This window comes from Poecilia formosa, unplaced genomic scaffold, assembly GCF_000485575.1.
Source record: "Poecilia formosa unplaced genomic scaffold, Poecilia_formosa-5.1.2 Scaffold9, whole genome shotgun sequence".
NCBI lineage: Eukaryota > Metazoa > Chordata > Actinopteri > Cyprinodontiformes > Poeciliidae > Poecilia > Poecilia formosa.
Window position 1 is genome coordinate 1,059,518 of NW_006799948.1, and position 23,401 is coordinate 1,082,918.

Sequence of the window (23,401 nt, forward strand, 5' to 3'; positions counted from 1 at the left end):
AGTGACCGGTCAAGTCACCATCCAAAATATTGGATGGTGACTCTGCAACGGTAAAGAAAAATTCAGGTAGATGGTCTGATGGTCAAAATAAACGTTTAGTGCCAAGTTAAAACCAAATTCTTAGTACTAGAATGCACACCAAGATCTGGCTGAAGTTGTTCACAAAGCAGCTTCATCAAACACCTTCTCAGTGCCTCTTGACTCCACTATGCACGGTTACACCGTCGCCCACCAGTATCAGCTAAGTGATACCAGTCCCAAAGTGTGTTGAGTAGAACAGAGATGGTCCTCTTTGTGGTAGTACTGCACAAGGTTTTGTGTAGACATGTCATGTTTTGCCATTGTAAATTGTTGCACCACCTGGTTTGGTGGAAAATACCGACTGCCAAAAATTGCAAGGGAAGAACAATCCAAGTTTTTGTCAGCTAAGATAAGAAGACATGCGTATTAAATGAACTCAAGCAAGAGTTTGCTCTCAGAATTTTTATTTATTTTTGCTAACATCCCGTTCCCACAACTGTTGCTCCACGACATCGGTGTGTATGTAATGATGGCATTTTAAAGCGCACAGGACTCTGTTTATCCTGGCATATGTTCCCGTCGCACCCTTTCCAGTGTCCAACCCATCCTCTCCATACGTGTGCGATGCTAGCAGCTGGTGGGCTCCTATAAATAGTCTTGGTCGGGATGCTTTGGAAAGACGAAATATTGCCTCATGAATTCCTTCTTTACAGCATCTTTATCATGTATCTTCCATTTACTGGCGTTCCCACAGTTCCTCGGTGGCTTACATTACTGCTCCCAGGGCTATAATCACTGCACCTCAATGGTGCCGATCTCCCCTCCCACTTTGGAAGGAAATTAGTAGCATTATTTGAGGGACACGGATAGTTTTCAATGTTTCGCTGCGGAAGCAGAGGGTATAAATACAAATTAAAGTGTAAATGGCAGTTGTACGGAGCTCTGTGATTTCTGCACGCTGGTAGCAGATTGTGTCAGGACCTACTTTGTTACACAGCAGTGTGACGATGCTGGTCTAATGTTTGACTTGGCACTGAGCAGGTATGCGCCCCTATGTGTGTGTGGAAGATCAAGCCATCGGGGCGGACTGTTATTTCCTTAATCACGACTGTGTATACAGCGTAATGGACTCAACGCAGGAAGTGTGTCTTAAAGAGGGACAGGTGATGGATCTCTGGCGGCAAGTGGGATAATGGAGCAGTCCCAGACGCTTTGGGAAGAGACAGGTGTAGTCTGTCTGTTAGCACGTTGTGCTAAATGAGCACCTAGACTCCACCACATTACAGCGACTCAATCCATCACGACTGCTGGATAATTTTGCGGTCTCGGTGAGTGATCGGGGTAGTATGTGTCATAAAGGTTCTACTTATTTGTAGTAACTAGTTCTCCTCCTGGCATTTGCTGATGTGAGTTATTCGATTAGAGTTGACCTTGTGGATGAATTAGCTGTTAGCCGGAGCTGATTGACTGACCTGTCCACACTTGGCTTCTGCAGACCGAGCGTCTGGCCGCCAGCGAGTTTTTACTAGTTTTGAGGAATGATGTCATTTGTAATAGTGACAGGGCACCTGTGGTTGAGCATCAGCACGACCCTTTCACCCTTAAAGCTCAGCCACCACCACACACACACATACACACACACACACACACGCGCACACGCACGCACGCACACACACACACACACACATTTCACATATATATGACTGCAAAGCCGTGCAATCGGACCCTTTTAACAGTGTAGCTTCAACAGTATTATCCCCCCTCTGTGGGGTTTCATCTGGCCCCACCAGCTGTCCTCAGCTGTATGTCACCCAGACTGAGATCTCTCCAATGTATAACCTTCTCGCTCTCTCCAAAGGCACCAGAACTTGGAAAAGCGTTGCAACAGTAGTATTTATCTGTAGTTTTTGTGATAGACCAAATCAAATAATAGCTCAAGTAACTTGGAGGGCAATATAAAAGTTTTTCCCACAAATTATTAGCTGTAGGTGAAAGCTACATTTTTGTTTCTCTTGACAAGGAAAAGGTTTTTCCTCACATCTACTGGGTCGCCTCATGTTGTCGGTGACAAACTGCTAGACTGACTCTGCCTTTAGCATTTTCCATTTTTGTGAGCCACAAATGTGGATTGCATGACTAATAATGTCCTGTCAACAGATTTTTCTCAATCCTTTCTTATGCTAATTCTGAACTGTGTTAATTGATCTTCATCGTTCTTTTCTACACATTAAACATATATTGTGTGGAAAAAATAGATAGAAGAGTTTTTAATTCACTTGGTCTTGTCAATAATTGATTTGTTTTTTGGGGGTTTTTTGGACAAGTGAAATCCATTAGACAAGTCTTGTTTAGCCCCATAAACATTTCAGAAGGGCAAATAATGACCCACCTATTTACAAAGAGCAATTTTCCAAAATTTTATAATATAGAATTTTATGTTTAAGGAAAATAAAAATACACCTTCCACATCATATGGAGTCAGAAAGAGAACAAATTTCAAAATACATTTTTGATTTTGAAGGATTTGACTGACACATTTATGTGTTTTCCTATTAAAGCAGCATTTGCATATTGATACTCTGCTGAGCTGCCAGGGGCCAATAAAAATATTTATTCCCTCTGTTTATTGTTCTTGGCTCATCAGTCGGCCAACGGAGCTCGTTGGTTTTCAAAACAAGCAGCACATAATTGTTTTTATCTATTAAACTGGGAACGCTGGGGGGGATTTTAACCCACAAACCAAACTTGTCATGCGTGGAACCAGACAGAACCAATCAACAATTGAGCATCATGGTAGCAGAAATATAGAAACCCACAATTTAACAGCTGCAATGACTTTAACTGAGGACACAAATGCAAGTATTCAAAACTGCCTTATGATTGATTGATTTATTTTTTATTTTTTTTTGGCAGAACAAATTATATATATAGCTGGATTTTGCCAGTATTTGATGTCAATAACTCTTCTCAACACAAGAAGCGCTTCACAACGCACACACTAAAGCTTTTGTTGTTGCAGCTACAGGAGCAGATTTGTTTATGATCTCTGTTTTTAGAATGTCTGCTGGCAGTGACTCATAACTTCATCACACTTAAAAAGTGACTGTAGAGACTGTTGTTTTTCCCCACAGGGGATGAATCTTTTAGGCTAACGTGAAAACAAAACAAACACTAGAGAAAGTATTACTCTATAGTTAAAATGAATAATTTGATCCAGCTGCGATGGATTGGCGACCTGTCCAGGTTATACCCCCACTTCTCGCCCAACGACCCCGCGACCCTGTCAGGATAAACTGATATAGACAGTGGATGGATGGAACTTGATCTGAATCTGTTTATCTGTGACATAAAAGCAAAAGCAGGTAAACTGTTGGAGTGTGGTAACGGGTGAGGGATGGTCAACTCTGTTTCACAGCATCCTCCATATACGCACAAAAAACCTAACAAAATGATGAGATATCCTCTAATATCTAACTATCATAGGATAGTTAGATATTATCTGAAAAGTCAAAGTCTTGTCACTAACTCGCCCAATGTCTGTTTCTTCCAGATGGCCTCCATACAGTCAAAGCCACGTGTACGCTGCGCGTCACCATCATCACCGACGACATGCTGACCAACAGCATCACGGTGCGCCTGGAGAACATGTCGCAGGAGCGCTTCCTGTCTCCCCTCCTCAGCCTCTTCCTGGAAGGAGTGGCGGCCGTTCTGTCCACCAAGCGGGAGGCCGTGTTTGTGTTCAACATCCAGAACGACACCGACGTGCAGGGCTCCATCCTGAACGTCACCTTTTCGGCGCTCCAGCCCGGAGGCACGCCCGGTAAAGGGACGTTCTTCCCCTCTGAGGACCTCCAGGAGCAGATCTACCTGAACAGGACGCTGCTGAGGCTGATTTCCTCTCAGGAGGTAGCCCACAAGTGAAAGCTGGGTGCAAAACAGAAAAGAGGTGCACGATGTCGATGTAACTCCGATGATGTCCTCTCTCCAGGTGTTGCCGTTCGATGACAACATCTGTCTGCGGGAGCCCTGCGAGAACTACATGAAGTGCGTCTCGGTGCTGAAGTTCGACAGCTCGCCGCCGTTCATCGCCTCCAACACGGTTCTTTTCCGGCCCATCCATCCCATCAACGGGCTCCGGTGCCGCTGCCCAGTGGGCTTCACCGGGGACTACTGCGAAACCGAGATCGACCTTTGCTACTCGGGTCCGTGCAAGAACAACGGAAGGTGCCGCAGCCGAGAAGGCGGGTACACCTGCGAGTGCCTGGAAGACTTCACAGGTAATCTACGATTCGGATTTACCAACTTGGTGTAATCGACTGCTAATCCAGTTAATTTCTCTCCTGACAGTGGTTTACATGTGTACAGCAGAACAGCCAAACTGCTCTGACTAGTTTTTGGAGCAAATGTTGAAACGGGTTTGACCCCACTGCAGAAAAGAAAAACAATGTTTTGTAATCTTGAATGCATAGCCACCTGCACACATCCAATACAGAAGATTTATCACTGTCAAAAGGTGTGTGGAATGCTAAGATCTTGTATCAAATAACGTTTAGCCGAAGGACCAAAACTACTTTAACCCTGACACACAAGTTTGGTAGTGAAGGATTTTTAAACTCTTTTCTTCTTATTTGACACTAATGACAAGTCAAAGCAGTCAGTAGTGAAAATGAAAAGAAAGGAAATATTTTCTGATAAATTCCCATAAAGGTTTAAAACATTATTTTTGACTCATAATTTGAGATTTCCACAGATAAAATTGTCTGGTTTTAGTTTGTAATGCATTACATCAAATGCTTAATGCACTTAGGGGGCGGGGAGTCAAATAATTATTAATTTAATTAATCAGAAAGTAGGTCAGGCTGCCATCAGTTGGAGTCACTCTAAACATTCGGCCTAATGAGGTGATGAATCTTTTGTGGTACAGATGGAGCATCTGCATAGCTTGGCAGCAGATTAAATATTGTTAATTTGTGCTTATTGTTATGTCTAATTTTTCTACATGTAAACACCAACAGTGCACAACTGGCTTTTAATTTAGCTTTTTTAGAAGAAATTCTGAAACTGGACTTGGTTCAAATTTGCTGTTTGCATTTAATGATCACACTAAGAGAACTTTAATGTTTGTTATATTTAAGCTAAAGGCTGGTGTGATAAAAAGAATCCCAGCCAGTATTCATCTGGTTGCTGGGATTGATTCTGACTCAACCCAGAGTTCATGTGGCAGAAGTTGTGGAAGGCTTGGACGGGTCCATTCTTCCCACTAGAAACACTTAGTGAAATATTTCCTGGTGTCAGTGATCTTCCTGCTGTACTTCCCTCTCGTACATTCGATACCTGGTCCTCTCCGCGCCGCTGTCTCCCCCTAATAGAGCTGTGGCGGCCTCCGATAGTACTCATGCCTCATCTTCGTCCATCTCTTCCAATGCTCTGCCTCCCCCTCTTCTTTCTCTTCCTCATATCTGATGCAATTACCTGATTATACCTGCCTTTGTCACTCACAGGGCTTTTTCGCCTGCCTCTCCCATGCCTTCTTGTCCACTCAGCCTCCATATTTCCCTTTCCTACATCTCAGTGTCCCCTCTTTGAAGGTCACAGTTCAACTCTGGATAGTCGGGGCCATCAGGGCCCATTATGGGCCTGATGACAGCAGGGGCGGGAGTTGATCTGTTCTCCTTGGGTTTCCTACATTACGGGGAAACGGATCCTTATAATTCCCCCCTTTCGGAAAAAAGGATTATGTTGAGGATAGAAGGGCCATTAGCTGGTTCCAAGCTGTGATGTGATGGGGGCTTGTATGCGCCCGGAGTGGGGAGATCATGTCTGGATGATGGCAGGTGGACACACCGCACAGGAGACATATAGCAGAGGATATTTCTGTCAGGAATTTAAATTAATAGGACCAGGAAGCTGGGCTCAGTTTGCCGATTTTGAACTATGCTACCTTAGTGTGTTCATTAAAGAGGAATTTCCCATGATAGGACTGAAAGTTAGGAAATCTCATATAACAGATTTGATCATTCCCACACTTGAATCAATCTGTTTAGCTGGGAAGTGAGTCATGCCAGGATGCAAACAACATTTTTACAGACGAGTTAAAAAGAAGCACTTCAAAAACACAAAATGTTACCAAGGATCTTATTTGCACAGTTTCTACTGCAAATATCTTAGTACACTTGAAATAAGCCAAAACAAACTTACAAATAACTTTTCAACAGAGTGTAGGAAGTTGTTCTAGGTCAATAATTCCTTAATATTGATTTAAAAAAGGAAGTTCTAGTTCCACTGGCAGATTATTTCACTTGACATTTTGTGTTTTTGCAGTGATATTGTTTTATAACTTAACTTTGCTTTTAATTGCCCCATAACTTTTTCCCTGACCTGTCTGACTGTATTTTAAATTTTCTTTGCAAACTTTGCAGAACACCTGGATTTATATTAAGATTAAATTATACACAAGTTAGCCCCAAAATGGGATGGAAAACACTTAGTTTCACACTTTTTTGATTGCCATTACTAAAAACAAAAGTAAAAAATGTGAAAGTTCTGCATCATTTTCCTTCAGCTACTCAATGACACACTCCTTTGTGTTGGTCTATAACAAAACCTCCCATTAAAGTACTCGGAAGTTTCTAATTCTACCATCGTAAAACATAAAAATGTTCAAGCGGCATGCAACTCATACTTTTGCAAGGCGCTGCAGCGGCTACATAAGCTTCTCTCAAAGACTTTTTTTTTTTTTTTTAAGAATTGAATTCCAGACCGATTACACTAGTCTGGATTTAAGTCAAGGGTGCAAAGAATGCTTCAGAGAAAGGCTAAACTAACGATAATCTAATAAGACAACATGGTCATTAATCATCTGCCATTGCACTGCACGTTATCTCAAAAGAGCTCACAGAAGCGATATATAAACGCTGCCTAACTGAAAGTCTGCTTTTTTTCCTTTTAGGCGAGCATTGTGAGGTGAATGCGTCGTCGGGCCGCTGTGTTCCCGGTGTTTGTAAGAACGGTGGGAAATGCGTCAACCGGCTTGCTGGAGGTTTCATGTGCGAGTGTCCGCCAGGGGAGTTCGAGAAGCCTTACTGTGAAATGACCACCCGCAGCTTCCCCGGCCAGTCGTTCGTAACGTTCAGGGGTCTCCGGCAAAGGTTCCACTTCACCGTTTCCTTCATGTATGTACCTTTTTTCACTATGTCGTTACATGATTATAATAAGTAATTTTTTTTCTTTCTTTGACGAGCAGTTTTTCAGGTTAAGTTTCTAAGGAATAACCATTTTCCTGTGTGCAACTTACCGTAATTAGAAAATACGCAAAATTGCAAGACACATTAAAAAGGGCAACTAAAATGTATTTCTAAAACTCAAGTTCAGTGGTATCCAAACTGTTTGCCACATGGGGCATAAAATACACTTGAGCTACAAAACAAATATAAAAATAAAAAATAAAAAAAAACAAACAAAACTAATTTTAGTGTATTTATTTATGTATTATTTTTTACTTTTACATCCTCAACAACAAACTAAACAAGGAACATTTTCAATGGAAGAAACGAAGAAGCCTGTCTTCATGTTCAATTAGAAAAGCATGGCCTGCTGTAACTCCACCTGTTACAGTTACGGTTAAATTTAATCATTTCTGACTTGAATTCTTACGGCAACAAATAATCTAATGGCAGTTCTAGTTCAACAGTTTAACGTTGTCTACATAAATAACTGTAGATTCTTTTAAAAAATTGTGTTATCAAAGCCGTTCCTCGGCTCCAGAAACAGCTAATAAGTGTAGCTTGGGCTGCTAACAGTAGTTCAATAAGCTAACATTAGCTTGGTAGCAACAAACTGCCTAGCTAGTTAGTTTCTTTCAATTAAATGCAACTGAAATATATAAAACTCCATATAAAGATAGAGAGATGCTATGAAAACCAGTTCTTTATCTAGAATCTTCAACATGTAAAGTCAATTAAGAGCCTTTTATTTGCTAAATAGCTTGATATGCTAGTTAGCATAGTTATGAGTGTCGCTCTAAAACTTCCTTTTTCTTAACCAATGAAATTCTACATTTAATGGCAACAGAGTGCAGACCCGTCTAAGCAGTTGTGTAGTAAATGGTAACATAAAGAGTTCAATGAGCTAAAGTATAGCTTGGGCAGGCCCGGGCGTGTACACGCTTATCCATTGTAGCGAGACACACCACATCTGAATTTTCAACTTAATGAGGTTTGTTTCTCACACTCTCCACAAACCTGAAAGTGCTGGAGGACAAACAACAGCTGGTTGCGCAAGTTTTCTTATTCTCTCACAGTAAATATGAATACGAAGAGGTAAGTTATAACACCCACGTTTTGTTGCCACTGCTAATAAAGGTGAGACCGATATTTTTGAATTCATTGACAGCGTGAGGGCTAGAAAAGGTTTTACAGTGCGGTGAAAACAGGAAAGGCTGTGTGATGTTTTTCCTTATCAGTGCTTGACTACAGCCATCCTGACTTCCTGCCCTCCTGGACTCGCTGGCATCTGTTGTCTGACTCCGCTGCCCTCACCTTCCACTCCAAACCTCAGCTTCGCCTCTGAACTCTGTACCCGCCTAAAACACACGAGTGCCCGGATGGTACAACTCGTGAATCTTTTAAGGCACGGAAATGGTTTCATCAATGAGCAACAAATCCTTTGTATACTTTCCTTGGCAAGGGGACCTTTTTCTCAGGAGCTATTTTTTATCATACAGCCATCTTTTAGGTCTTTAAGGTCTTTAGTCTCACAGCCCAAGTCTGTTTGACTTGGAAATGGTACCAATAGTTATACAGGAAACTTAAGTTTGGAGATAAAGCAAAAATTCAGACAGGTCACCAGTCAGGCACACCAATCAAAAGTGTCTCAGTTTTGCATCAATACTGGTTCTGATTTCAGATACTAAAGGTGAGCTTTTAATGGGGCGTTGAAAAGTTTCCAATTCAATATATATATATATATATTTCCAAAATTTCTTTGCTCAAATTAAAGTTCATGGTAATGTATTGGAAATGGTTCGTCCTTTGCAGACCTAGACACAAACCCATCTGTGAGACTGAGCAGTCATTTTTTGTTACATCTTATAAAAAGATAAAATAGACATTTGACATTGTCCTTTTAACTTTATGGTAGAAAGTAGCACATTTTTATCAACAGTGCTCTGTATTCCCTAAGATAAAAATAATTTTCCAAATGCTTGGTTGTAAACTGTTGAGTTTACAACCAAGCGATCAATTGGAACATTTTCCCATGATCTGTTGGAACATTTTAGGTGTGACATTTGCCAAATATCTAAGAATCGCTCTTTTTGCAGGTTTGCTACCCGAGAAAGAAATGCTCTGCTTCTCTACAACGGCAGGTTCAATGAGAAACACGACTTCATCGCCCTGGAGATCATTGACGAACAGATTCATCTTACCTTCTCCGGAGGTCAGGCTTTTTTTTACTGCGTATCTTCCGAACTGTTTATGTGTTTTTCTGCCACATTAAGTCATGTATGAATGCTCATAATCTAAACGGACTCTCATAAATAAATACTAGCATTGTGTGCTTGCTTTTGATTTACGTTTACAGCTTTGACAGAGTGAATGGGTTGAAGCCAAGCTCTCACTGAAGTGCAGGCAGACATACGCCCACAGTCATTGTTAATGTCGGTAACTGTTGAACTGCAGATCAAACACGCTGGCTTTGTACCGGCAACTGTTGTTTTCCCTTTCGGGCCGCTTTCCCATGGCACCGAATGGAGGAGGAATCCAGTCTAATATGATTATCTTGGGTTGGAGCCGGTTTGGGAGACGGGCCAAGTCCTTGTGCCCTACTTCAGAACCATAAAACGACTAAACGCTAGGCGCATGAATCATCAGAATTACGTGTCACCTTTAAGACAGAGGAATATCAAGGTAGATTGTCGATTTCTTTAGGTCACAAGATCATTCCCTGTTTAGTCATACATACAAAAACATGCAGATACATCGCGTTTCCGTGGTGTTTGCTAATTTGTAGCTGGATTGATTGCCGTGTGCAAGTTGCTTCTGCCCTTGGCAAACAAAAGTACACCCTCCCTGGACTTTTGTTTTTCTTGTGTTGCATGATGAGTCTTGTGTCCAAATTAATTGTTAACGCTGGGAGAAAATAAGAACTATTTATGAGTTTAAGCTCTTTTAGTCTTAAACTCTCTCACCTCGACTCAAAGATTCAGGACAAAGCCAGGAGTACACCCAGCCCTACCTACCAAAGTTAGGTGTAAAGAATCGCCTCCTGGTTCTGGGGAGAAGAAAAGCACATTAAGGTTTATGAATCATCTTTTTATTTTGTTCTTCATTGATCACCCAGGTGAAACAAAAACCACGGTGTCTCCCTACATCCCCGGTGGAGTCAGCGACGGCCAATGGCACTCTGTCCAGCTCCATTACTACAACAAGGTAAAGAATGCTATCAGCTGCTCCTCCTCTGTTTCCTTCTCCTCTTCCCCTCCTTCCTCTTTAAGTTTGAATGGGTCGTTTAAGACGTCCTTTGAAGCCCTTCAATCACATCCTAACTAGGTATTGTTAGCAACGCTAACATCCCACAAAATAAGGAATATAGAAGTAACGGAGTTGGATCTTTCCGAAAGGCTGGGCCCATACCACTGTGAGGAACTGTGCTGTAAATTAGCGAGTGTGGGAGCGGAGTGTGTGAAAAGTGGACTCTCTTTGAAGCTACCGAAGCAGCTGACCTTGACTGCAGAGATAATCTTAACGGAGCGGGTTTGATTTGTGACATCTCCACCTCAAACTCCCGCTGTGGATGCCAGCATAGGAGGCCCCGGCGCCCTGGGCTTCAAAGGTCAAACGCTCACTAATTGTGCTCTAGTTGAGATCTGCTCGACTTCATGTAATACCGGCGGATCATTGTCACAGACATAATCACAGGACATCTGGATAGGTGCATTCAGAGTTTGGAAGTTGGGTTTTAAGATGTTCCCACGATGGTCTTCTTGCTTCTTGATCAGAAAATAGGCTGTGATCATTCTGCAGGCTGTCTCGTATGTCCTTTGGTATTATGCTATTCGGGTTTAGATGATATTCGTTTACAGCAAACTTCCAGAACCCACAGGCATTAAACGTTAAACCGTGAAGGGCGATAAGATAAGTGTCGCCTTTGAAGAGGACACAAGCTATTGTGTGATGCCTGGCTGTTTGCTCTACAGTTGTCGGAACAAGACTTTTCAATTATGACCATTTTAGACAACCCCAGTGCATTCCATCCCACGTAGCTCTAGAAATAGATGGGATTAGTTGTTTTACAAGGCCTCGCTAATGTGTCGATACTTCTTGAACTTTTTCACATTTGACCCCAACTCCAAAGATAGAAGCTTTTCTACTAGGTCAATTAAATGACACATCAGCAGCCCGTGTCAAATTCTATGACACAGAATTTGACACAGGCTTCTCAAACATTCATGGCTTAAAACTACTTTACAATTGTAATTTCTGTCGTTTAATTATGTTTCTGAAGAGGAGCTACAGGCCTGATGAAGTGTGGTGAACATTTACTTTCAGCTCCCCCTGACTCAGTACTTTGTGCATATTTCTGCAGTTAGAGTTGTGGTATGCCTCTATCAGCTACTCACATAGACTCCTAAACTTGTGACAAAATGGCTCAAACTCCAACCATTCCTAGTAGCGCTGGCTAGATGGGTTTTTTTATTTTATTTAGTCAACCTCCCTTTACCTTGCACAATATAAATTGGCCAAATTAAATTAAAAAAAAGCACAAAAGACAGATTCCAAATAAGATTAAATCAGCTGCTAATAGGTCGCTACTAAAAACCCATACAGCATTAGCAGTTAGCATTAGCATCATCATAAAAACAAAGGGGTTGTTTACTGGATCTGTGACGCATGCTTAAAAATGAAAGAAACGGCTCAAGTGAGATGAGTTCAGATATTTTCACATCAGTTTTGAGAAAAACTCAAAATCAAGTGGCGAGTGCCACAGCAGCACTGTGCATAATGTCACTCTGTACTTCGTAGGAACATAAATCAGGTGGAACCAAGCTCAGCCTGAGAATAAAGTTTTTTGTTTTTCTTTTTGCAGAAGCTAACCGGTTTCTTCCGAGGTGCTGCTGGATATAAATGCATCGCACAGTTTGCATTTATAAAACACGTTTTGAACAATTTCTCCCACCTTCACCTTGATTTTGTTGGCCTGCAACTCAGGATCCCCGCTTAGATTTGACAAAATGTTCAAGGACGAGTTATGCTTTTGCACGACATTTCATTGGCGTCCCTGCACTTTTCGAACTTGTTGGGGAAACCCCTATCAGATACGCCATTGTGTTTCAGTGACACCCATGGTTTGCAACCTATTAAAGGCAAGACTCGTGTTCTTGTCGTAGCACTATCACATTTCACAGGCTGTTCACCTCTTTTCTCTTGTCGGGTCTGTACTACGCTGTCCTGACAGAGAAGAATTCATCAAAGCTGATAAATCGGGTTGCTGTACGTCACGACGTTAGCTGCAGGGTCACATCTGTAGCTCTTGTTCGAGGTGCGTTTGTCTTTCTCGTGAGCTTCTGCAGAGTGTGCAGATGCCACAGAGCAGGTAGAGTCTGTTGTCTAAACTTGCAGTAGCGCTCCTGCAGAGATGATTTGCAGGATACAGTCTGTTGGCTCTGAAATCTTCTGTTTTGTTTGCCCTTTGCGGCGTTGAGAGTTTGCTAGCGCGTCGCCCTTGGAAACGAGAGATTGATTGCTGCTTCAATCCAGTTCTGTTTACTTTGCTTTTTCTTATTTATTTAGCTCCGCTGATCCTGTAGGCTTCCGTTCTATTTTTTTTTTTTTGCCACAATGACTTGCAGACGCAGGACGTGCACACACGGAAACGCACTTTCTTTTCTTTCTTTTCTTTTTTTTTTACGCCGGCGTTGTGGTGTTACGAGCCGGTGAAGAGGTGGGTGGGTGTGTACCACCAGTGATTTGTAGACCCGGTGCCAAATTCCGTTAAACCAGCCCAAGGCTGGATGTGGTGCTGACACGGGGGTCAGATTTTCTTTGTCAGCTGAATGATCAGAAGTCAGAATTGACTCATGGTAATTTAATCCGGCTGCCGGGGGGGTAGGGGGGGATTAGTGAAAATGTATCTGGCAGAAAGCAGCGACGTTCTCACAATAGATTAGGCCTGTTGACATGTGAATGTTGGACATGAATGAATTCCATGTTTGCTACTCACTCATACAGACATTTATCTGAAGGTAGCATTGCTTACATAGCCCAGAGTGACAAAACTTAAGATGATATGATGTCATCCTGCTTCATGCTAAATTCTTGCAGCAGGAGCGTCGAAGCCAATTTTATTTTGGACCGGAGCAACATCATCAACGTTCTCGAGGGCTGGTTGTGCCAGAATGTATTGATAAAATCCATTAACAAATTGTAGAAATGTTAATAAATGGCTATCTCTGCATTCAATAAGTACTTAATTTCATTATTCTCAGTCTATTCATGGTTAGTTTTAGTGAAACCTTTACGTCCTTACATTCTGCAGCAGCTTTACTCACTTTACTTTACCAAACGTGAACCGTCGTTTGTTAATAGTCGTAAAAACCGCACACACACACATGCACACACACTCTGTGATTTACTGGGCCAGATGATTAGGCCTAGGCAGAATTTCCCTTTTATAAGGTGTATTTTTCAAAGCCACAGTTGCTCTTTTTATCCGTATGAGGCTCCCCTGGTAAAAAAAACAAAACAAAAAAACACAGTTCAAAGTTAACACTGAGGTTACCATAGTGACCGTCCTGCCCTTCTCATTGTTCTTTTGATCTTCTTGGTCGGTTGGAAAGTTATATATGTGTTTGTGTGGCAGTGAATAATATTAGAGGAGCACAATAGAGAACGGAAGGAGGGAGACATTTTTCAAATTCCACAAAATAACATCTCAAGGATAGTTGAGTGTGTCAGCAGAGCAACTCCAAACAGGAAGCAGAGACGCACGAAGCGCAGAAGAAGAGCGCCGAAGGGGTTTCCTTGAAGCCGCAGGAGAAGAGGTTGCTCTCAGCAGGAAGTGGGGCCGTTCTCAACGCAGGAAATGATGTAATTCAGAAGCCCACTGCGCAGGATGTCAGATGCGTCGTAAATGTGCGCTTCATGTCCACCTTGCGTGGATATTTCCACTGACCTTAAGGCAAAAACACATTCATTTGGTCAGACATTCACTACTCCATTTTGCAGGTATTCGTCAGAACTTTTAGGTGGCAAATTGTGTTTTTCACATAAAGGCTGCAGGACATAAGTAAAGCCTTGTTATGAAATTACAGTGAACTGACATCCGTCTCTCGGCAGCGTGGGAACTGATTGTTCAGGGAGTTCATGTTTCATAAATCCCCTGGCAGAATATGACTGGCAAACATTTGTTTTTTTTTTGGATGCAAACGCGTTTTCTCGCAGCGTTGCTTCGAGGTGAACCTGTCAAACATTTAGAAAGAAAAAAAAAAACCCTGAGGAGTCAGGGTGGGAGATTTGTTTTTTTTGTTTTGTTTTAACTGACAGGGCGCTGGTGGGAAAGCTAAAATAAGAAAAAAAAAAAAGCTGTTGCCACATTTGCACTCATTTCTAAATGACCAGAAGGAAGAACCAGTTTTTTACATTTTTTTTTTTTTTACATAAATTTTACTAATCAGAACCCTGACTGTTTTGTATTTGTTGTGTTCCTATTTCAACATATAGTCCTGCAAAAATAAGCATAACTTATATGTTCCTGTCTTTAAACACAATAAAGTATAAAAACCTGGATGACTTCATATTACCAGTTGTGTGATCTTTCTATACTTTTCTAAACACAGCTGAAGGTACATCCCGCTTGTCTGCCTGCAGCATTTTCTGTTTGTTTCTTTTCAGGGCTGCATTTTTTTTTAAAACACGTTAATCATTTCTCATTAGGAAAAACATTGCCGGTGATATTTCCACCTGAGACGTGTTGTAAGCGGCATTCCCAGACAGGCCGAGCTGGCTTTTACCACTTCCGCTCCGGCGGGTCTCCTTTCTCTCTTCTTCTCCCTCTCTCTCTCTCTCTCTAATGAGTGCGGTTTACGTGGCAGGAGTTTCCTCATCAGAACATACGTGTAAATTGTTTCTCAGCGTAGTGCGACGCGTTATTTTTGCATATGGCTCCTGCCTGCGGAGAGAGAAACTGAAGCCGCTCAGCTGTCTTTTTGAGGCGGTCATTCTCTGAAGGTCTTCTGCTGCTGTTAAATCAGAGCCACTCCAACAGAGCTAGTTCTGTTGATCTCAACAGTGAGACTTATTATAAATAGAGTGGCGCTCTTTGTATAATAATCTTCTGCTGTTTTGTTGATGTGTCGGGTTTTACTGGGTAGCTCTAAATCAAACTGTGCTATTAAACCTTAAAACTGGTTTTATGCTTCAATACCTATTGAATGCTGAGGTTTCACTGTGTGGTTTTTAACCTCAAAATGGAGAAACGAGGAGAACAGTTCCCAGTGGCTAGCCTCAAAAATCCAGCATGGCTGACCTGTGCCTAAAATATGGTGATTGCTCCAGTAAATCTGCTTATTCAACTGCAAAAAAACACAAAATCTTAATATTAGCACAGTTGAAATACGACAAAACTAACTTAAAAGTAACTTTTTAGCAACATGTATGCGCTTATTTCATTCACAGCGAGACATTTTCCCCATGTTAGAAGGGAAATAATCTGCCAGTTGAACTAGTACTTTTTCATCAATCTTGAGGAAATATTGACCTAGAACAAGTTCCTATATCTTGTTTTAGATTTACTTGTAAGTCAGTTTTGTCTTATTTAAAGTGTACAAAGATATTTACACTACCAATTAGACCAACAATACTTGAGGTTTTTTTTGCAGTGTTGTATTTCTAGCAGTATTCTATCTAGCAACATGATTGTTTATTGGGAGAATAAAGACGGAAAATATAATAGTTTACTTAAGACAGTAGGGAACAAATCAAGTTTAATACAAACAACTTAAAGCGTCACGTTTGAGATTAAAGCCTAACCCAATCGGTGTATGTGGTCTGCTGTTAGTCAAATGGCTCGGCCCGGTTCGTGCCACCAACATAGTGGTAAAACTGAGAGAAAACGCTCAGGATTTGCTAATGGAAACAAATCTGGCCGGGGCAGACTGTGGTAGAACTGGTTAAAGCCACGCCTGTTCAGAAGGGGCTTAGGGGATGAACTAATACTAAAATAAAGTAAACAATATAGAAGTGATCAAAAACTGGAAACACAGAAACACACCCAAAAACTCAACCCAAGAACATGATTTTTTTTAATTTTCTTTTTTTTTTTTTTACTTTTATTTTTATAGGTGTGAGACCCACGACATTTCACGTTTCATTGGAAAACATTTTCACATTTGAGTCCTTTATCTCTCAGGAACCACAAGGGCAACAAACCGCAGAGAAATCTCTGTTCTAAAATATCCTCTTCTTCTCTGAGTAGACGGCACACAAACCAGTGTGTTATCGCCCCCTATGAGGTTGAAGTTGTAACTGCACTTCTGTAAATTGACAATGTTTAACTGGCCTAAAAGTAGCTTGAAAATGTGCCAGTTTGAGAACCATGTTTCCTGATCATTTGGACCGTAAAGTTTAGCTTTTTACGTTTCATCCCTCTGTTCAGTTGAAGGTTCATCACCAGTGCTTTATTGGGTGATCGTTATTTGCTAAAGAGGCAGATGCAGTCCTCACTCTTACATTGTGTGCTTGTGTGTGCGTGTGTGTGTGTGTGTGTGAGAACAGGGGCTGCCACATTTCGCACAGGCACGAGCGATGTCTGTGATGTGTTTTCACTGCAAAGTGCCCCTCATTAAAGGTTAAGTGCTCATTTTTTTTCTGAGGTGAAACCCCAAACTCTAAATTCCCAAGCAGGGAGTGTTTTCAAAGGAAGAGGCCATGTTGTTTTTTTTATTTTTTTATTTTTTTGTGTGTGTTCTTCTTGACGAATGTTTCCACACACCTCAGACAGCTGAGGTTATCGCTACATAAACAGAAACTACTTGTGACCGGACTCCAGCTTTCCAGCACATGAAACACTCTTTCTCTCTGTTTAAACAGAGTAAACCCTCTAACAAAAGAAGCGATGCTTGATTGTTTTGTTCAGCCATCAAAATGTCAGCTAGCTGAAAAAACGCCCCCAAAAAAAAAAAAAACTCAGGTTTTGTTTTGTGTCATGTCCCTGAGGTTGGGGCTGTCACACCTGAAACGTCCCTCCCATTTTTCCTGCTGTACGTTTTACCTCCTTGTTGCACACAGCTCAGCGCTTCACAGTGTGATATGGATCTGCTAGGGACACATTTGTCTAAAGTTGGCAGTGCATGAGTTGTAGCCTATTGTACGAGGCGGTGGGAGACTTGTTTTTCAAGTGGCAAAGAAAGAGGGAAACGATGTTGTGCCTGGGTTTGGTGGTATTCTTAGGTAACTGCGGACACCTGGGGTAGTTTACAATTCCTGTTGACACGGATAAGCACAAAACACCGCAACACCCAAGGTTATGAATACCTTTATTCAAATTTTCTTGCAAACTTGTTTTGTTTTTCCTGCACATGAGGTCACCTTCAGTCCTCATGCTCTTGCAATGCTTGCAAGAGCATTCCTATCCCTTGTTTTCTTATAACCACAAACATCAATGTTGGTATTTTGAATTTTATGATTGGCCAAGAAAAGGCAGTGGATGCCTACATGGTTTTCAGAATTAATTAAAAATGTAAAACTGTGATGTGCAACGTTTCACTGACACCCCTAACAAAATCAAGCAAAAACTGACTTCAGATCTCACTTTCTTGATTACCAACTACATGGAGTGTTAGACAAATTGTATTTCCTTGTACATTCTGCATCAACAATTACAGATAAAGTTAGTCTTTTCCAAAGGGAACAAAAATGTCACCTGCTAGCAGCTGCGAAAGAGTTCGATGCATGTAGCGGATGTTTCCCTTTGAGGTGTTTGACGACGGAGCATCGAGGATGTGCCGTTGTCAAATGCCAGTTCCATTTTGCAGCACACACACTGAGCTGAGTTATCTATTCTATTTAGTTTAAAGTGACCCTTGGATATTTTTTGACAGCGCTTCTTTCTGTCTCTCGTTTTCTCCCTCCGTAGCCGTGAATAGCACTTAGCATTCGTCAACGTCTCATTGGCGGAATTAATGAGAGCGCTGCGCAACAGAAATAATCATCCGGCCGGAACAGAGCAAACTAAATAGTAAAACATAATTTAACAGAGCCTCAAGGCAGATAATTTACCTTGAGGAATTTAAAAAATCAAGGTCCTTGAATCTTTTGATGAATCGTTACAGCCCTGCAGTGTATCAAGTAATCTCTAAGGAGGGATGGAAACGAATGCGCTACCTTCCATTTTATATTGTGCTGCTTTGTGTTGGCTTTTCACAGAAAAGACGCTGGCACTTGTGGCTGTTATGGAGGATACTCTTGCATCTTGCCAGTCTCTGTATGTTGCTCAGTTCTGGGCTGCAGGTCTAATGCGGTGTCTCTCTCTCTTATGGTGTCTCTCTCCCAGGAAGGGTGGGGTCTGGCGGACTCCAGAGGGGGTCTGCATATCCCTCTTTATACTGCCTGGCTGGAGCTCATTCATAAAGAGGTAACCTTTGACCTCTAGCCTAGTTACTGGTGCTTCTTTCCCGCCTGTGGTTTGATTTAGTGGTCTGATTTCTGCCTCTAGTTGAGTCTTCGTGACCAACTCTGCTGTCACTGATTAACTCATATACACAAAGGGAATATGAGTTTTAAAGGTTGGGTGTTGGTGATCGAATGATCCACTTTTTTTCCAGTCCAGACTGTAGAGAGATGCTGGAGTAGAATCGGCATGAGGGTTTGGATGTAGAAGCTGTTGGTCTTGTGGGACTGGGTTTCCTTCTGTCTCTCCTGTTATGATGTTTTCATTAAGTAAGTTTCTGCCAAATCAGGTATGCGTGCTAAAAGGCACAGATTTCCTATCGAATTCCTTCAAAATGTATGAGAAACACAAATTAGGTTCACATGTTCGGTACGTGAAGCGCTAATCGAGTCGCACCAGATATCTTTAGCGTCTCCTCAGCTTTGCTTTAAACACAATTCATGTTATGTTTTATAAAGTTCTTATGGAAAAAAAGTTCTTCTCTGTGACTTTGAGTAAAAAAAAGCATGGGTTTGCATCACAAATATGAAAAATATAATTTACCTTTCTTTATTAAAATAGAAAAACAGTGAGCAGTGGTTGTCAACATGGTTGTCACGCATATAAATCTTAGTAAATGTTAGTTCATAGATCTGAACTCTGACTTCAGAGACAAATGGAACTATACATAATAATATATCGTTTTTCATTTTTATTTTAACACATAGACGTGAACACAGAATTCAAATGAACTGGTGAATTTAGAGAAACTTTCCAAGTGTTTGTTGTGTAGACCTTTTGCCGTTCTGCTCTCTAACAGGCAAACATTAGCTGGCAAATTAGTCAGGCTATCTTCTCTGGTAATCAGCCTTCAATGAACAGCTTAAACATTTCATTTCACAAGTAGCTTCCTAATGGCATTTTTTAAAACTCTTACATGGAGGGATTGCTTTGTTTTTGAGAAATGTTGCTTTGTGCGGTATTTTCTGTAGCAGTGGTCGAAGACGCAGTGAAGAGATGTTGAACCGAGTTTGTCAATAAGTGAACAAGTCTTCTGAAAAGTGGGAACCGGGGATGAACATTCCCCATTTTAGCTGATTTAAGCAACTCAAACGGATTGTAAATCCAAACTACGGGTATGATTTTTGCTGTTTTCCCAGCCAGACAGCATCGTTATTAACAGACTGAATGTGAAATGGCTTTTTTTTTTATTTTTTAGCAAAGGTATTTTTGAATAAAGGTGCCTCGAGAACCCGACGTGAATTCCCGTACTTCTAAACAAACTGAAAAGGACACAGTAGCTTTCTCTTTCTTCATTAGTCAGCTTTCGTTGACTTCTTCAGTAACTGCTCAGGTGAACTGAGCGTTGTCGAGACTCAGCAGGCAGACAGGTAGTTTCTGTCAGAGTGGATTATCCAAACCAATTGACACGTCTCTTGTAATAACTATGGACGGCTAATGTGAGCTAGCTCTCGTGCTTTTGCGTTGACTGACAGCTCGTGTGTAAAGGACTTGTTTCCTTAATCCGCTTGTCACCTCAAATGATAATTAGAGACTGAAACTTTTACCAGCGCTGCTAGTATCAGGCGTTTGCAGCTACTTTTTTCTAAATGTAGTACCAGAGGGCATGCTGAGTTCTGGAGGTTACAATTGTAGCAGCAAAGGAATAGAATAGAACAAAAAATTTATTGTAGGTTTATTTGTTGGAAATAGTTGACATGACAATATTTCAGTTGAATATTTTGCGCTGTGTGTTACAAACACAGCTGGTCTTTGACAATTAGGTGCCTCTTTACGAATAAAAATTTGTGAAAACATTTTTTCCAAAATAACTCATCATTACTAAATGAATAATCTATATGCAGCAGTACAGAGACACTGTTTGCTTTGTTGTGCATTTTAAGGCAATTTTACAATGTAAAAATTGTTCTCTATAAGCAAAGCAGGAATCCTATACTGACTTTTCACGACTTTTCTCCAGTCGCTCTTACTGGGATTCAGTTTCTCCTCTTACTCTGTGTGTCATCTGCTCGTCTGTTTCACACCAATGAAAGCTCCACACCGTCAAACGCAGCTGTTCACGAGCCACGCTGAAAGACGGGACCGTGATGAGACGCCGAAGACGGCAGTAACATATACGCTTGAAGACGGGACATTGTAGCATTTTGTTGGGCCTCTAAAAAATCCCGTGTGTGTCTTGTTGTGTAATTCACACTTCTAGGTTTACACAGCCTGAAGGCGATGAAGTAATGCGGACCCGACAGCTTGTTGCTGCTGCTGACGAACCCTGAGCTTCAGACCTAAGGAAACAGAATCCGTACTTACAAGGAAACCGTTAATTTGCTTTATGCGGCAGCGCTGAGACCTTTCTTTAATTGTGACTCGCAAAGTCCAGTGTACACCAGTCTCCATTAGGTCACTTTTTCATGCAGGAGCGAGCGCAACAATGGCACTTCCTGAAGCCGACACAGATTGGGTGAAAGACGGTGCGCTCCCTCTTCCTTTATGATTGAATTGGACTGTGTGGCCGTCTGCAGCTCTGCTAACTGCTTCCTGGTGGCTACACACACACACACACACACGCACACACACATACTTAAACACAGTCTACAGACCTCCTTCCCATGCTTCCCAATCACACAATCAAAACTTCTACCTTCTCGCGCAAACATCCCGTCATTTTGTAAATCAGTCTGTTTCTCTCTGCTGCAGGTCTGGTTAAGTTATCATGCCGGCTTTGACTGGCCTTTCCTCAGTAGAGGTGTGTGTGTGTGTGGGTCTGGAGTGGTAGAAGGAAGCGGGTGTTTATTCTTGAACGTGTCCTTCCTTCCTGGTATTTGCCGTGACATGAGCGTGTGTTTTTGCGGCAACGCGTGAAATTTTCTGCGTTTTGACAAATGCAGCGACTTTGTCGTCAGCCATGTCTTTTGCCGCCCTCTTTGTCTGCGCGGCGATCTCCGGGGATCAAGCCCGTCGTCATGGCCGCGGCACGCCTATCACCCCTGGAGACGACTCCTGAGAGAGAGGGAATCCTCTTCAGACTCCAGAAAAAGACGCTCTTCTGGGGCCCCTCCTGAAAGTGGGGGGCCAAATGTTGTTTAAAACAAGAAGGTCAAAAAGAGGAATGAAACCAAGCAGCTATGATGATGGAAAGCAGAATCTCATTGCTCAGTTAACTGGTTTCAGCTACAATAAATGTCCAGTAGAATACACAAAAATGTTTATATTTTAGAGTATTTGAGGGATGTGAAAGAATAGAGACAATGTGTGTCAAGAATCTCTGCTGTATGTGTCTTTTTATACCTCTTTGAGGCTAGTTCATGAAAAATAATTTTCTTTTTCTATTCTAAATAGATGGTGGAAAAACCAAGTTGTTTTCACTCCTGTTGTGGCTGTATGTAAGGCAAAATATGTGTTTCAACTCACCGATAAATAGTGAGGGTCAAGTGGGATTTATTTGAGGGCATGAGAAGAATGAAGTTGTCCAATTACCACCATCCTCCTGCATATGTTAAAAACTAGCACAAGAGAAGTTGGGCTTTCGAGTTTGCTGTGTTAGTTCAGAAAAATAAGGGTTTGTTAAGCGATACCGCCTTTTTTATTTGGAAACTCAAAAAAGTTTGGAAAATAATTAACAGAGAGGTACCTAGAAGTCAGGAAAGGAGGTTTCTCACCATCCTTGTCTTCAGTATCCAATATGGCTGCCTTGTACATAAGACATAGCGGTAGATGTGAAAACCTGTCGATATTTCTCTTCTGGTTTTATTAGTTATTACGTATTGCGACAGTGTTTGAAACCACAAAATATATAGAAAAACATTGTAGTAAGCTTGAACAGAAAAAGCTAACATTGTAGTTAGCTTTAACAGAAAAACGTTTCAGTTAGTTTGTATGGAAAAACATTGTAGTAAGCTTGAACAGAAAAAGCTAACATTGTAGTTAGCTTTAAAAGAAAAACGTTTCAGCTAGTTTGTATGGAAAAACATTGTAGTTGGTTTGAATGGAAAAACGTTGTAGTTAGCTTGAATGGAAAAACATTCAAGCTAACATTGCAGTTAGCTTTAACGGAAAAACGTTGTAGTTAGCTTGTTTTGTGAACAGTCACTAGCTGTTCACAAACCAACGTTCAAATTTAAAAGTGGATCACAACTTGTTCCTGGTTCTTTTGTTTGCTTCTGTTTACACTGGGAATTATGGATACGTTTGTCACTGTTTCTGCTGAAGAAAGCATTACAACGTCTTGTTTGGAATTTCTCTGTTTAAATATATAATATTTCTGTGAGTTAAATGTTAAATATATATATCTTTAAAGATGTTGTTGATGTAGAAGTTTTAACCACCTACTGGTGGAGTATAGGTATTAGAGCAATTGGTAACAGTTACAGAAATATATTTACTTACTTCTTAGTGAATATTTCTAATGTTGACTGAGAGACTGGAGTGAATAAGTGGTTTTAAATATTAGTTTCTGGTTCTCCCCTTTAAAAAAATAAAAATAAAAATGAGGTCGTTTGCGTCCGTTCATCATCAGCTGGAGTAGCAGCTGCTTTGAGAATTTCTGAGTCCATTATCCGGGAATCTCTGTCTCCCTCTTGTCTGTCTCGCTTCTGGTTCTTATCGCTCTGCTTGACTGAGCTCAAAAGAGATAAGACAGAAATCCGTGTTACTACCTATTGTCATCCCCGAAGGCAGTTTACACAGCCTTGCTATCGCTCTGTCGCAGTTTGGTTTTCGAACT

The 23,401-nt window shown here is 41.3% G+C and overlaps 1 protein-coding gene across 8 annotated transcripts in view; it reads left to right on the forward strand.

The window, feature by feature from the left end:
• Positions 1–23,401, forward strand: part of celsr1a (cadherin EGF LAG seven-pass G-type receptor 1a) — an 82,508-nt gene that overhangs the window by 33,654 nt on the left and 25,453 nt on the right. For 4 of the 8 annotated variants that reach the window (XM_016663638.1, XM_016663637.1, XM_016663648.1 and 1 more), the window contains exons 2-7: positions 3,572–3,927; positions 4,010–4,298; positions 6,971–7,193; positions 9,341–9,456; positions 10,360–10,448; positions 18,568–18,648. In XM_016663638.1, coding sequence (XP_016519124.1) covers positions 3,572–3,927; positions 4,010–4,298; positions 6,971–7,193; positions 9,341–9,456; positions 10,360–10,448; positions 18,568–18,648 — 1,154 coding nt within the window. The remainder of the gene's footprint in view (positions 1–3,571; positions 3,928–4,009; positions 4,299–6,970; positions 7,194–9,340; positions 9,457–10,359; positions 10,449–18,567; positions 18,649–23,401) is intronic. The other 4 variants (XM_016663652.1, XM_016663658.1, XM_007577837.2 and 1 more) reach the window with 1 other exon arrangement.